At 39.3% G+C, this 14,181-nt stretch overlaps 3 protein-coding genes across 4 annotated transcripts; all 3 read right to left on the bottom strand.

Moving 5' to 3' along the window:
- Positions 1-174: 174 nt before the first annotated feature.
- Positions 175-2,403, bottom strand: LOC146387033 (uncharacterized). The gene is made up of 6 exons (XM_084928353.1): positions 2,223-2,403; positions 2,052-2,130; positions 1,901-1,949; positions 1,725-1,808; positions 1,483-1,596; positions 175-551 (listed from the first exon to the last, which is right to left on the bottom strand). Exons 1-6 carry the CDS (start codon positions 2,276-2,278, stop codon positions 496-498), a joined length of 438 nt encoding a protein of 145 aa, XP_084784479.1. The 5' UTR covers positions 2,279-2,403; the 3' UTR covers positions 175-495.
- Positions 2,404-4,188: 1,785 nt separating this feature from the next.
- Positions 4,189-9,353, bottom strand: LOC146387032 (von Hippel-Lindau disease tumor suppressor-like). The gene is made up of 3 exons (XM_084928351.1): positions 8,878-9,353; positions 5,370-5,492; positions 4,189-4,980 (listed from the first exon to the last, which is right to left on the bottom strand). Exons 1-3 carry the CDS (start codon positions 9,062-9,064, stop codon positions 4,787-4,789), a joined length of 504 nt encoding a protein of 167 aa, XP_084784477.1. The 5' UTR covers positions 9,065-9,353; the 3' UTR covers positions 4,189-4,786.
- Positions 9,354-9,627: 274 nt separating this feature from the next.
- On the bottom strand, positions 9,628-13,138 carry LOC146387031 (uncharacterized). Of its 2 annotated transcripts, XM_084928348.1 has the most exons (6): positions 12,960-13,136; positions 12,791-12,869; positions 12,640-12,688; positions 12,464-12,547; positions 12,220-12,335; positions 10,513-10,945 (listed from the first exon to the last, which is right to left on the bottom strand). In XM_084928348.1, the coding sequence occupies exons 1-6, from the start codon at positions 13,013-13,015 to the stop codon at positions 10,835-10,837; spliced, it is 495 nt and encodes a 164-aa protein (XP_084784474.1). In that variant the 5' UTR covers positions 13,016-13,136; the 3' UTR covers positions 10,513-10,834. The 2 variants fall into 2 exon arrangements, with proteins under 2 accessions (XP_084784475.1, XP_084784474.1); XM_084928349.1 differs by lacking the exon at positions 12,220-12,335 and having other exon boundaries at positions 9,628-10,945; positions 12,960-13,138.
- Positions 13,139-14,181: the final 1,043 nt, after the last annotated feature.

Below are 14,181 nucleotides of genomic sequence, written 5' to 3'. Positions count from 1 at the left end.
GATAATTTTCAGTCTTTTTTGGGTTTTGTTTTTGATTTTTATCAGTAGCAAAAAGAAGCTTCCATGTATGATCTATGAATTATTAACACATAAAAAAACATGCCTATCTTCAGGAATTTGTAGGCGAGTGTTGTCCTGCATCAAAAGTTCACTTTACCAAAATAACAGGTCAAATTAAAGCAAACCAAAGTTTATTTTTGTGACACAGTGAATTCAACATTTTTATTTTTGTTTTTTTCATTTAAACCTTCCAAAAATGTAAAACAAGCTCTAAAGAGTGTGTGCAAAAATCAGCTGTATTCTGTATATTCACTTAGAGGCATTTCTGAATGAATTGAAACTAAAGACAAAGTCAACCATAAAAAAGACGAATACAGCGTTTATAGAAGTATGTGTATTTCTGATAATACTTCTTTACAGATTTTCAAGTAAGTGCAAGCTCAGCTTTTCAAACTAATGTGGGCATCTTTAGAAGAGGTCTGGTGTACTGTTTCTTCAAACTTTTGGTAATCCCAGAAAGGTTTTATATGCACCAAAGCTGCATCCTTTACCTAGAGGAATGAAAAGGAAAGTATGTCAATGTGTAAACTAGTCATGTATCATTGTCCTTCCTTATAACAGCATCCATGAACATTCTTGTATAAGAATTATCTCTTATACAATCATCTGCTGTGGTGCAACAGATTTTGATTGTGAGAATCACTTGATTCATGTTATGGTCTGCCATCAAAAATTAGATTCACAATAAAACATAAAATTATTCTATTGTGAGCATTAAATTGTGAAGACTTTGAGTATCTCATCATCTACTTAATATCATCAAAAGATTCAGGGACTCTAGAGAAATTTCTGTGCACAATGGACACAGCTAAAAAAAAAAAAAAAAATCGAATACCCAGATGATGTACTTTTCAGGGAAGGCCTCACCTATTTTAGATAATGCTGAACCATATACTTGATCTACTACAACACCATGGCACCACAGTAGAACATTTAATACATCATGAAACGGAAAATATGAGAAAGAAGACCCGGAATTGCTGTGAAGCTAAAATCCTGTATCAGACAAGGTTAGGACAACATTCCTCCCCCAAACGTTCAACAGCTGGTCTCCTCTGTTCCCAGATGTTTACAGGCTGTTGTAAGGGAGAGGAGCTGACCCTACACATTGGTAAACACAGCCCTGTGTCGACTTTTTTGGGATGTGTTGCTGTCATCAAATTCAAAATAAGCAAATATTTATCTTAAAATGGTACATTTTTCACAGTTTAAACATTTGATATGTGTTCTATGTTCTGTTGTGAGTCAAATATGAGTTTATGGAATTTGCAAATCACTGCATTCTGTCTTTATTTACATTTTACACAGTGTCACAACTCGGGACGTCAGTATCACATTAGATAATCAAGCAACACGTGCATGAAAGTTGCAATAAGCAGATTATTGTATGTTTTGCTTCATTTTGCTTCAGTCAGTACTAACATGTTGGACTCTTCTCCACAAGCCAGTAGCAGAAGCCCGTCCTAGCACGCTCATTGAACACATTCCTGTACTGGGACATGTTTCGAGGTGACACACTGTTTTTTTTTAATGTGCCTAGAGTGAAAAAACATAAACAAAATAAAGATTCAGCAGTGAGACCGATACCTAAATTAAGAGTTCATCACCAACTCTGATGTGACACCTGCTATATGCTCACAAGAGGGAGGGAAGAGAATCATTACCTGCACCTTCGTCCTGAGTCAGAGGAGGTAACGGGCTGCCGGTGGTGCGGTCTAGAGCAGAATTACCTCCATGAGACGGAGCCACTTAAATATATTATAAAATCAAAAACAAATTAGAAATTAGAGACATTTTTCTTAAAAAGGCCAGTTTCTTTTACTTGATTATTCTCACAAACCTGATTCTTTTAACAAGGATGGTGGAAGTGACGCAAAATAAACTGGTACCTATGTGGGAATAACCATGACACCAACTCACAGTAATTTATGATTTAGTAATCTGTCTGTGGCTCTGCAGGTAGGCAGGATTTCTTGTCGTTTTACTCTTACCATTGTTTTCATTTTGCTCCAGTGATCTGTCTGCAGGTGTGGGAAGACAACTGGGTGACTCCTCGGCCAAAATGTTTTGCTGGCGGTGAAAATGAAAAGGATGATGAACTCTGGATCCAAGATCTAATTATTTACAGTTGTGAGAGACACAGAGAAAAGCTGAGGTCTTACAGCTCTCGCCTGAAACGACCTGAGTGCTGTTTTTTTTCCTTTTCCCCCGCCTGCATGCTCCTGATACACGGCACCCAGCTCAACTCGTTTCACACACACAAAAAAATGTGTTGTGTTACTTTGTCACTTAGCAACATGTCTGGCAACAGTGCCCCTGCTGAGCAAACAGAAGCACGTTATGTTTTCAGGTTGTGATCTGTTCCTGAAAGAGGGCATCCACATGTAGGCTGTGAGTGAGTTGCTACAGAAGTGCCAACAGCATGAGGTTATTCGGGTATATTACACGTGAAGTCTGAGCAGTGTCATTGCTATCATGATACAATTTTCAAGTATTAATTAAAATAAATGCCATATCATAAATTAATATAAAATATAAATGGTCACATTTTTGTATTATTAACCAGAAGAGCAACAAATTAGAGACACTAATACATGTAACTCAGTGATATCCTGGTCGTTCCTTTATTTATTTATTATCCTCACAGAAAGGGAAAGGGGGCATGTATGACTGCACACAGAGGAGGCTACGTTGTTCGAGATGTCCTTGAGATGCTCATTGGATGTTTAATTGTTTTGTTTTTGATACAGGATTGCGTAAATTGCTTTTACACCTGTGTACCCATTTACGCTGTTACTTGTATTAATTATACTAACTTGTTAGAATTCATCTATTCTTGTTTTAAAATTTAAAGAAATGCATTAATTATCTTGGCATTAATTTACACACAGCTCTATTTAAGGTCCCACCACAGCACAACACCTTGATTGTTTGCTTTTTTAGCCATTCTGTTGTAGATTTGCTGCTGAGCCTGGGATTGTTGTCCTGTTGAATGAACCAGTTTGAGCAAAGCTTTACCTGTTGCACAAACAGCCTCACTGGATTCTGTTTTGGTATACAAAAGTGTTCCTGGTCTGTTCAATGACTGCAAGGTACCCAGGTTGTGTGGCTGGACAGTTGGCGTCTGTGTTTGGTTTTCTGGAAATGTGTCACTGTGCATCTCCTCTTTGCTCTCATCTGTCTAAAGGATATTGCTGCAGAAATCTTGTGGTTTGTGTAACTTTGCAAAGTTGATTTTTCTGAGCATTGCACATGTTTTTCAAAGGACTGCATAGACTCTTGTGAAAATGTGCTTTTCGAGGCAGTAAGTTAGGCACAGCTGACTACGCTCAGCTATTTGCAGAGATGTGTAGAGGAGGAGAGGATGGTCTGTATGGCATTGGTCTTTGTAATGTTTTAGTAGAGGACACTTCTTTTGACCACGTTGTAATTTTTGCAGCTTTACTTTTTTGTTACCGCTGAATCCAATGGCTTATCTCAGCACAGCAAGATCTGCATCTTCAACAGCAATGTGAAAGCAGTCCTTCTGTATGGGTCCGAGATGTGGCGGGTGACCAAGACCACTACCAGCAAGATACAGATTTTCATCAACAAGTGCTTGCGACACATCCTCAACATCAGATGGCCTGAGAAGATCTCAAACACAGACCTGTGGAAGAGAACCAGCCAGAACCCGGTCGGTCAAGACATCAAGAAGAGAAAATGGGGCTGGATAGGCCACACACTTCGAAAACCACTCGACAACGTCGCAAAGCAAGCACTGGACTGGAACCGACAAGGGAAAAGGAAAGTGGGGAGACCCAAACAGACTTGGAGAAGATCTGTCGAGAGCGAAGTGAAGGCCGTCGGAATGACGTGGACCCAGCTAAAGAGAGCAGCCCAGAACAGAGTCCGTTGGCGTGGTGTTGTTGCGGACCTATGCTTCCCCAGGAGTCAACAGGAAAATTGAATCCAATGGCTTAGCGGTCACCCTGAAATCATCTTCTTTTTCTTACAACTATTACTTCCTCACACCCCCTGGACATCCTGTGAAACATAACTGTTATACATTTGCTTTATTTAGAGACAGCACCAATAATTAAAACAGAAATGTAAACTGAAGAGTGTTCAAAGGTATCAAGGCTTCCATCCATTAATAAAACTTGTATATATTTTATTCAATATACAAATAAAACTCTTTTAGATACAGCAGCAATGTGTCATCAGGAAAATTATTACAAAGAAGACAGAAAAGAAGACAAAAACAAGAGGATTAGCTCCTCGGTCACAGTATTTTCCCCACATTGGAAATCATCTGTGAGTTAACCTGTATGACAGTCTCACCTGTTCCCAATAACCCAATATTTCTGACAGATTACAGCTACAACAATAGAATACAACACAGCATCTGTTTTTGAAGGGAATTGTGCAGGTATGGCAAGATAACCTCATATCAAGCATTACTAATAAGAATATGAACAACACAGATCTCTGAATTCCAATGTGGCTACATACAGAAGATGGATTTATATTACATATAACTCTTACTAAAAAGGAAAAAACACATTTTCTTCTGTTCAACAACTGTGACAAACAAACAGAAGATCAAACTGAAACTGATTTCCAAAAAATGTGTTTATAGCCGCTGTGAAGTAAGTCCTGTGTTTCATCTTTAAAGTTCTTTACGTTCTCTGAAAGTGCAAGAACATCTGTCCTTATGTGATAAATATCCATTCTGCCTTAATCATCACTCCTCCTGCCCTTGTGTGTTCTCTTTCAGATGTTGGGCTACTCGCTGGTTTATGCGTTGGAGATCTTTAAAAACACTCGGGCGATCTTCGAGCTCCTCGTGGAGGGACCACGCTATTTCCAAGCTCCTGTAGTCGTTTGGTCGCACAAGACGCCGAGTAACCTGAAGAGCTCGATCCTTGAGACTGTAAACTGTGTAAACAAACGCTTGTTAACAGTGTGGGATTTTTTGTCAACTCACAAATCCAAATATAGATCAGCTTGTCTCTAAATTTACCAAAACTTCTTATGCCAAAAGTGAATCAAACATTACTAACATCAGAGTTTCTTAATTAAAACATCTGTCACACTATTTTGCGTGGTTTCCCCTGAAAATTGCTGATGAAAAAAAGAAAAACAACTGGTAAAATTTCGATAATATCCAGAAAAACTATTACGTATTTTTTCATGAAATTAGCCTGTATGATTTGATCAATATGTCAATCACTCTGTATACTCTGAAACTAGCTTAATGCACACTTACTACTAAATCATAATTGAATGGCACAGAGACTTCAGGTAACATATATCTGATGTTTTACCTGGTAAACTGATATTGACATATGTCACATTTCCACCCCCTGCTGGCTTAGGAAGAAACAGCTCTTTGCTGTTGACCTTGAGAGGGTCATCGGTCACTGCATCTCTGAACATCCACGGGTGACCTGGAAAAGATACAAGCGGAAACACTGTTTAAGAGTTAAAGCCTGAGGCCTGTACTACGAACAGTTAACCCTGGGTTAACTGCACACTAGGGTGGTTAAATTCCTGTCAGGGTATATCGCCATGATAACTTGTGTTGTCCTTTTGTTGTACCTTTTCGAGATTAGGGATCAACAGGTACAAAATCACAGCCTAACGCTCACCATAAAATAGCGTAACCCAGAATGGTTTTAAGACCCCACCTACTGCACCAGAGCCACACCACTGTGCCTGCCTCTCTCTCCACATAGCGCTGTCGCCTCCGATGAGAATCCTGACACCCTTCCCACACCCATCACTTTCATTGCAGACCAGGTTCAGATGCAAATGAGGAGACTCCACTCAGGCAAGTCTGCTGGACCAGACGAAGTGAGTCCCCACGTCCTCAAGGCCTGTGCCCCCCAGCTTTGTGGAGTCTTCCATAAGCTTTTCATGCTGAGTCTGAGTCTGCAGAGGGTCCCAGTGCTGTGGAAGACATCATGCCTCGTCCCTGTAACAAAGACGCCACGCCTCAGTGGCCCCCAGGACTACAGGCCTGTGGCACTGACCTCCCACATCATGAAGACTCTGGAAAGGCTCATCCTGGACCAGCTCCGACCCATTGTCAGACCACATCTGGATCCCCTTCAGTTCGCTTACCAGCCCCGTCTCGGAACTGAGGACGCCATCATCTATCTGCTTAATCGTGTCTACACCCATCTGGACCAGCCAGCGAGCACTGCGAGGGTCATGTTTTTTGACTTTTCCAGTGCTTCCAACTAGGGCTGTGCGATATGACCAAAATCTCATATCCTGATAGACATCTATCGTCCCGATAACGATATAATTACATTTTCTGAAAATTCTGTGAATCTCGGGCAGCTCGACTTGCGTGAAGTGTTTCCAGCTGGGCGTGTACCTGGAGTCCAGTGTTTTAACCGATGCATGAAACTATACATTTTTAGACATAAGTTGTAAGGGCCGCCGTTTTCTTTGTGAGTATTTATTACACGGCGTGCTGCAGGGAAAAGCCTGTTCTAACGTTTGAGTCTAACGTTTATTTTCTAGCACCTGGCGGCTCTTCTTTACTTCTCATCCGTAAACTCTCTGCATACTCTTTCACGTGATTCAGTTTATTTTGAAAAATCTCAACAGGATCTTTAGCTTTATTGTGAAAGGTTTATGTGGAAAATAAACAAGCGGACACGTGTTGGTTTTACCGTCGTTGTTGCTAACGACAACACATAAAAACAGGCGCTTGTCCGTCCGTAGTGTGGTTATATTAAATATAAGAGAAAGAGAGAACTTAGAAATTAATATAAGTTTACAATAGTTAATTTCAGTTTATTTTGCGACACCACGAAACAAACGATAGCGTAAAATGAAACGACAGACGCTCAGGATTTTCTACGAGTCTGTTGTGACCAGTGCAATCCTCTATGCCGTTGCATGCTGGGGGAGCAGGCTGAGGGTCGCTGATGCTAACAGACTTATAAACTGATCCGTAAGGCCAGTAATGTTGTGGGAGTGGAGCTGGACTCCCTTAAGGTGGTGTCAGAGAGGTGGATGTTGTCCAAAGTAAAGACAATGTTGGATAATACTTCCCACCCACTCCATGACATGCTGGTCAGTCACAGGAGCCCGTTCGGTGAGAGGCTGAGAGTACCAAAGCACCACTGAACGACACAGGAAATCACAGTTTTTCAGCACTATATACATATGAACAGTATAAAGAGAAAATATATATAAAATGTACAAATATACAAGAGTAATGCTTTAAAGGTGATACTATTTCATGATTTTCTTGATACAATTCTAGGTTCAGTTTCCAAGACATGGCTTATTATTTTTATTATTATTATCATTATTATGAATCTCGGTATTAAAAGACAGACAAAAATACTAAAACATATTATTTAAACAAAGAGAAAAACCTCCAATCAACCCGTCAGTCAGTTAGGGCTGCCACGATTAGTCGACTAGTCACGATTACGTCGACTATCAAAATCGTCGACGACTAATTTAATAGTCGACGCATCGTTTGAAGCTTTGTAAGATCACAAAAGACGCAGGAATAAGTAGTAGGATTTAAGAGTGTAATAACGGACTGAAACAGAAGATGGCAGCACTGCATGTACAAGGATGCCAGCTGCCGTTAAACCCCGAAGAAGAAGAAGAAGCTGTGTCCCAGAATTCATAGCGCAGCCCAGCTCAGTTTCCAACAATGGCGGCAGCTAGTTAGTTTTAATGTTACTCTTATTATTCTTTCTGGGTCACAAAATAAACGTTTAACATATTTTCAGGCGAGAATGTAGCTGTGTAAACCTCAAATATCTGCTCAGTTTATCAAGACACCACATATTTTCAAAAGCGCTCCGACGTTTTCAGAGACGTCTGTTACCCACTAGCTCGATAGCTAGCCGGGGCAAGGCTCACTAGAGTCGTGAGAACACCGGACTCCCGGCTTCAAACCCACCTCCGTCTTTCGCTACTCAGGTTAAACATATATAAGTCACTTAGATAACTTAAATATTTTATTGTTTGGCTTTTTTTAGTATTTTATTTGTTCCTGAGTAAATCGGTTTGGCTGAGATCAAAGTTATAGTTTTTACACAGCTGAATAAACGTCAGGCAGACAGCTGATTATCAGAAGTGTGAGATGCTCCAGAATTTACTCCGGTGTCCCGTTATATGTTAGATATCAAGGAGCAGACGGTTGAGTTTATTAAACTTCACCTAAACAATCTGCAAATTTCATTAAAATTTAATAAACTATCATCTTGTCTTTATTTTTAGTTAGCACCTTAAACACTTAAAGCTGTAAGCTAATGATAGTTATATAAAAGCAGATGCTGCTGGTGCAATAAGCTGTAGTTTTACGTCCAATGGATGATGATCTGATTAGTCGACTAATCGCAAAATTAATCGGTGACTAGTCGACTATCAAAATAATCGTTTGTGGCAGCCCTACAGTCAGTACAAGGATCAAGACAGAATTAAGCACATATCAATAAGAGCTGGCAACACAGATGATAATCAAAACAACTGAAAGCTGACTTCCTGTCTCTAAAGTTATCATATGTAACAGACCTGCATAAAAACAAGTCTATATATATATGTGTGTTTGTAGTAAACCTAATCCTAGACAGACATCCATCGTTTTCCTTTAGTCTGGGCTGGGTTCTTGTCTGAGAAAGCTGCGTTCAGGTGATACCAGCATTCCTAGAAAACTCATTGCTTTTTTACACAAAACAAAGCTTTAAATCTATAGAAATACCTGAGTAAGCACCCTTGCTACAATAAAACTACAAAGAGCCACTTGTTAGCTAATCGCTTTATGCACTAGTAACGTGCAAGCAGCCGTCTTACCGACGTAAGTGTTCATCCTCAGTCCCGTCCCTGGTTGTATGTCATCGTAAGGATGCGGTTCTCCCTGGTAATTTATCCACAAAGGCCGTACGACACGGGGACTATGGTTATAAAACAGCACTTGAACTGGTATCTGACTGTTCAGGGAACGAACCAGAGGAAGAGACTCCTCTCTTTCTTGAGGCATTGGAGCTAAATAATGCTAAACTGTTATCGCAGCGAGAGTCTCGTTCTGTAGCTAACGCTAGCAAGTAGCTCCCTAAATGTTTACAATCGTCCGCGACGGAAGCTACTCGAAATTATAAAAAGCGTATCAGTTAATCTGTCTAGTCGCTTACTTATCTTATAAAACAGAAAAAGTTAAAAACATTTTTAAACGCCGCAGCGAGAAAACTACTTCTCAACTAGTTTGTTTACAGTCACTTTTCCGGTTGAAAGTGTGGAACGTCGAACTGTTCTGATCTCTGATTGGTCGTGACATGCGTGACGACATGCAGTGGCTCGCTACAAGAGATGCGTTCAGGACGCATTGTACGTGGACTGTCAGACTCTCACCCACCTCCACCTAGAAAATAAATAAAAGCATATATATATATATATATATATATATATATATGTGTGTGTGTGTGTGTGTGTGTGTGTGTGTGTGTGTGTGTGTGTAGAACGTTCTAACCACTTTTACTAGACCTGATCTGTTAAGACTATGCATGCGAACCAAAGTTTCAGGTTATACAATAATAAATAAAAAGATATAATAACAGATTCTTTAATTGGCCTATTTATATTTGATAATACAAATGCATATAGGCCTATAGTATTTACAATTGCTCGTCCTTTACTGAGTAAAGGATCTGTGGAGAAGCGATAAATCGGTCAAAATCAAGTAGGCTAAATAGTACTATATATACTATACTATACTATTATACTTGATATTAAATATCAAAAAATCATTTTAACATATTGAAAGTCAAGCTTTATAATGCAATAAAAATCACATGATATCTCTTCTTTAGCCTAAACAACAATCCGCTAGCAGTAATCTCCCATATGCTTTATACTTAATTATCAGGATTAACCCATGCCTTTTTTATGTGTAAGAAATGCTAATCAGATTCAATGAATATGAGCCCCACCCAGTTTCATTCTGACATAAAATACTGAGGCACAGTAGAAACCTTCCAGATTAACACCAGACAGCATTCGCAAACTGAACTCGACTGCAGGAGTAAAGCTTCCATTCGCCTTCAATATTATTTGAGGTTTAAGCAGGTATACAGAAATAAACCACATTGCAGTTACTTCTATGGAACAGAATCTTCTTTTCAACAATATTTTATCATGGGAAATTACGTTTTGACTTTTGTTTGTTTGCATAAAATAAAAATCTTCTATTTTTCCTTCATTTCAGATACTTTTCGTCAACATCGAAGGTCTTCAATCACAATGAATGACAGTGACCTTGTGGAGGAACAGGGTGTGCCAAGAGATGAGAGTCTGGCCAAGGTGGAGATCGCGCTGCTCACGTGTGGACGAAAGGTGCAAACGCATAGAAAAATCTCCGTTTTTAAAAATACCCGGGTACGTGTGGACGTAGCCTTAGGGGCATTTCTGAATGAATTGAAACTAAAGACAAAGTCAACCATAAAAAAGACGAATACAGCGTTTATAGCACAAGGGAATATACAAGATTTTCACTCAACTTGTGAAGGTGATGAGAGGTGAGGCTTAACTTATTAAATTTCAATTTGCCATTATCATTATTACTTATGCTAAAAACAAAATAAAGATGTTTTGCTAAGATAACTTGAGTAGGCTATATATCAAGTCTCTTTTGGAAATAAAGTAATTCGCCATACCTCATTACTTGTGCAGAAAAAAATAAGAAAGTTAAACAAATTTCCAGAAGTATGTGTATTTCTGATAATACTTCTTTACAGATTTTCAAGTAAGTGCAAGCTCAGCTTTTCAAACTAATGTGGGCATCTTTAGAAGAGGTCTGGTGAACTGTTTCTTCAAACTTTTGGTAATCCCAGAAAGGTTTTATATGCACCAAAGCTGCATCCTTTACCTAGAGGAATGAAAAGGAAAGTATGTCAATGTGTAAACTAGTCATGTATCATTGTCCTTCCTTATAACAGCATCCATGAACATTCTTGTATAGGAATTATCTCTTATACAATCATCTGCTGTGGTGCAACAGATTTTGATTGTGAGATTCACTTGATTCATGTTATGGTCTGCCATCAAAAATTAGATTCACAATAGAACATAAAATTATTCTATTGTGAGCATTAAATTGTGAAGACTTTGAGTATCTCATCATCTACTTAATATCATCGAAAGATTCAGGGAATCTAGAGAAATTTCTGTGCACAATGGACACAGCTGAAAAAAAAAACTTACCACCTGAAGTCCCGTGAACTTCAGGACTTCAGGTGGCACTGCATTTAAAAAAGACAAATCATTCAGAGCCTCAAGAGCGCTTTCAGAAATCATTGTCTGTAAACACAGTTCACCGTCACAAATGCAGGTTAAAACTTCTTCGTGTAGAGAAGAAGCCATATGTGAGCATGTTCCATAAATGAGCCTGTATTTTCTCAGCTAAAGCTCATGTAAAAAGGGACTGAGTAATGTCCTCTGGAATAAAGAGGAGGGGGAGCATCCAGCTTGTTATCAGCACTCAGTTCAAAAACCTGTAGGTTGCATTAGTGCCTATGGAATTTGCAGATCTGAAAGGCGCCATAAATGCAGAAACCCAGATGATGTACTTTTCAGGGAAGGCCTCACCTATTTTAGATAATGTTAAACCATATACTTGATCTACTACAACACCATGGCACCACAGTAGAACATTTAATACATCATGAAACGGAAAATATGAGAAAGAAGACCCGGAATTGCTGTGAAGCTAAAATCCTGTATCAGACAAGGTTAGGACAACATTCCTCCCCCAAACGTTCAACAGCTGGTCTCCTCTGTTCCCAGATGTTTACAGGCTGTTGTAAGGGAGAGGAGCTGACCCTACATATTGGTAAACACAGCCCTGTGTCGACTTTTTTGGGATGTGTTGCTGTCATCAAATTCAAAATAAGCAAATATTTATCTTAAAATGGTACATTTTTCACAGTTTAAACATTTGATATGTGTTCTATGTTCTGTTGTAAGTCAAATATGAGTTTATGGAATTTGCAAATCACTGCATTCTGTCTTTATTTACATTTTACACAGTGTCACAACTCGGGACGTCAGTATCACATTAGATAATCAAGCAACACGTGCATGAAAGTTGCAATAAGCAGATTATTGTATGTTTTGCTTCATTTTGCTTCAGTCAGTACTAACATGTTGGACTCTTCTCCACAAGCCAGTAGCAGAAGCCCGTCCTAGCACGCTCATTGAACACATTCCTGTACTGGGACATGTTTCGAGGTGAAACACTGTTTTTTTTTTTAATGCGCCTAGAGTGAAAAAACATAAACAAAATAAAGATTCAGCAGTGAGACCGATACCTAAATTAAGAGTTCATCACCAACTCTGATGTGACACCTGCTATATGCTCACAAGAGGGAGGGAAGAGAATCATTACCTGCACCTTCGTCCTGAGTCAGAGGAGGTAACGGGCTGCCGGTGGTGCGGTCTAGAGCAGAATTACCTCCATGAGATGGAGCCACTTAAATATATTATAAAATCAAAAACAAATTAGAAATTAGAGACATTTTTCTTGAAAAGGCCAGTTTCTTTTACTTGATTATTCTCACAAACCTGATTCTTTTAACAAGGATGGTGGAAGTGACGCAAAATAAACTGGTACCTATGTGGGAATAACCATGACACCAACTCACAGTAATTTATGATTTAGTAATCTGTCTGTGGCTCTGCAGGTAGGCAGGATTTCTTGTCGTTTTACTCTTACCATTGTTTTCATTTTGCTCCAGTGATCTGTCTGCAGGTGTGGGAAGACAACTGGGTGACTCCTCGGCCAAAATGTTTTGCTGGCGGTGAAAATGAAAAGGATGATGAACTCTGGATCCAAGATCTAATTATTTACAGTTGTGAGACACAGAGAAAAGCTGAGGTCTTACAGCTCTCGCCTGAAACGACCTGAGTGCTGTTTTTTTTCCTTTTCCCCCGCCTGCATGCTCCTGATACACGGCACCCAGCTCAACTCGTTTCACACACACAAAAAAATGTGTTGTGTTACTTTGTCACTTAGCAACATGTCTGGCAACAGTGCCCCTGCTGAGCAAACAGAAGCACGTTATGTTTTCAGGTTGTGATCTGTTCCTGAAAGAGGGCATCCACATGTAGGCTGTGAGTGAGTTGCTACAGAAGTGCCAACATGAGGTTATTCGGGTATATTACACGTGAAGTCTGAGCAGTGTCATTGCTATCATGATAAAATTTTCAAGTATTAATTAAAATAAATGCCATATCATAAATTAATATAAAATATAAATGGTCACATTTTTGTATTATTAACCAGAAGAGCAATAAATTAGAGACACTAATACATGTAACTCAGTGATATCCTGGTCGTTCCTTTATTTATTTATTATCCTCACAGAAAGGGAAAGGGGGCATGTATGACTGCACACAGAGGAGGCTACGTTGTTCGAGATGTCCTTGAGATGCTCATTGGATGTTTAATTGTTTTGTTTTTGATACAGGATTGCGTAAATTGCTTTTACACCTGTGTACCCATTTACGCTGTTACCTGTATTAATTATACCAACTTGTTAGAATTCATCTATTCTTGTTTTAAAATTTAAAGAAATGCATTAATTATCTTGGCATTAATTTACACACAGCTCTATTTAAGGTCCCACCACAGCACAACACCTTGATTGTTTGCTTTTTTAGCCATTCTGTTGTAGATTTGCTGCTGAGCCTGGGATTGTTGTCCTGTTGAATGAACCAGTTTGAGCAAAGCTTTACCTGTTGCATAAACAGCCTCACTGGATTCTGTTTTGGTATACAAAAGTGTTCCTGGCCTGTTCAATGACTGCAAGGTACCCAGGTTGTGTAGCTGGACAGTTGGCGTCTGTTTGGTTCTGTATCACTGTGCATCTCCTCTTTGCTCTCATCTGTCTAAAGGATATTGCTGCAGAAATCTTGTGGTTTGTTTAACTTTGCAAAGTTGATTTTTCTGAGCATTGCACATGTTTTTCAAAGGACTGCATAGACTCTTGTGAAAATGTGCTTTTCGAGGCAGTAAGTTAGGCACAGCTGACTACACTCAGCTAATTGCAGAGATGTGTAGAGGAGGAGAGGATGGTCTGCATGGCATTGGTCTTTGTAATGTTT

The sequence above is a fragment of the Perissodus microlepis genome, chromosome 5 (genome assembly GCF_051167445.1).
Source record: "Perissodus microlepis isolate ML-2025 ecotype Zambia chromosome 5, ASM5116744v1, whole genome shotgun sequence".
Taxonomy (NCBI): Eukaryota; Metazoa; Chordata; class Actinopteri; order Cichliformes; family Cichlidae; genus Perissodus; species Perissodus microlepis.
Note: the sequence above shows the minus strand (reverse complement) of the source record. Positions and strands in the feature narration are given on the sequence as shown.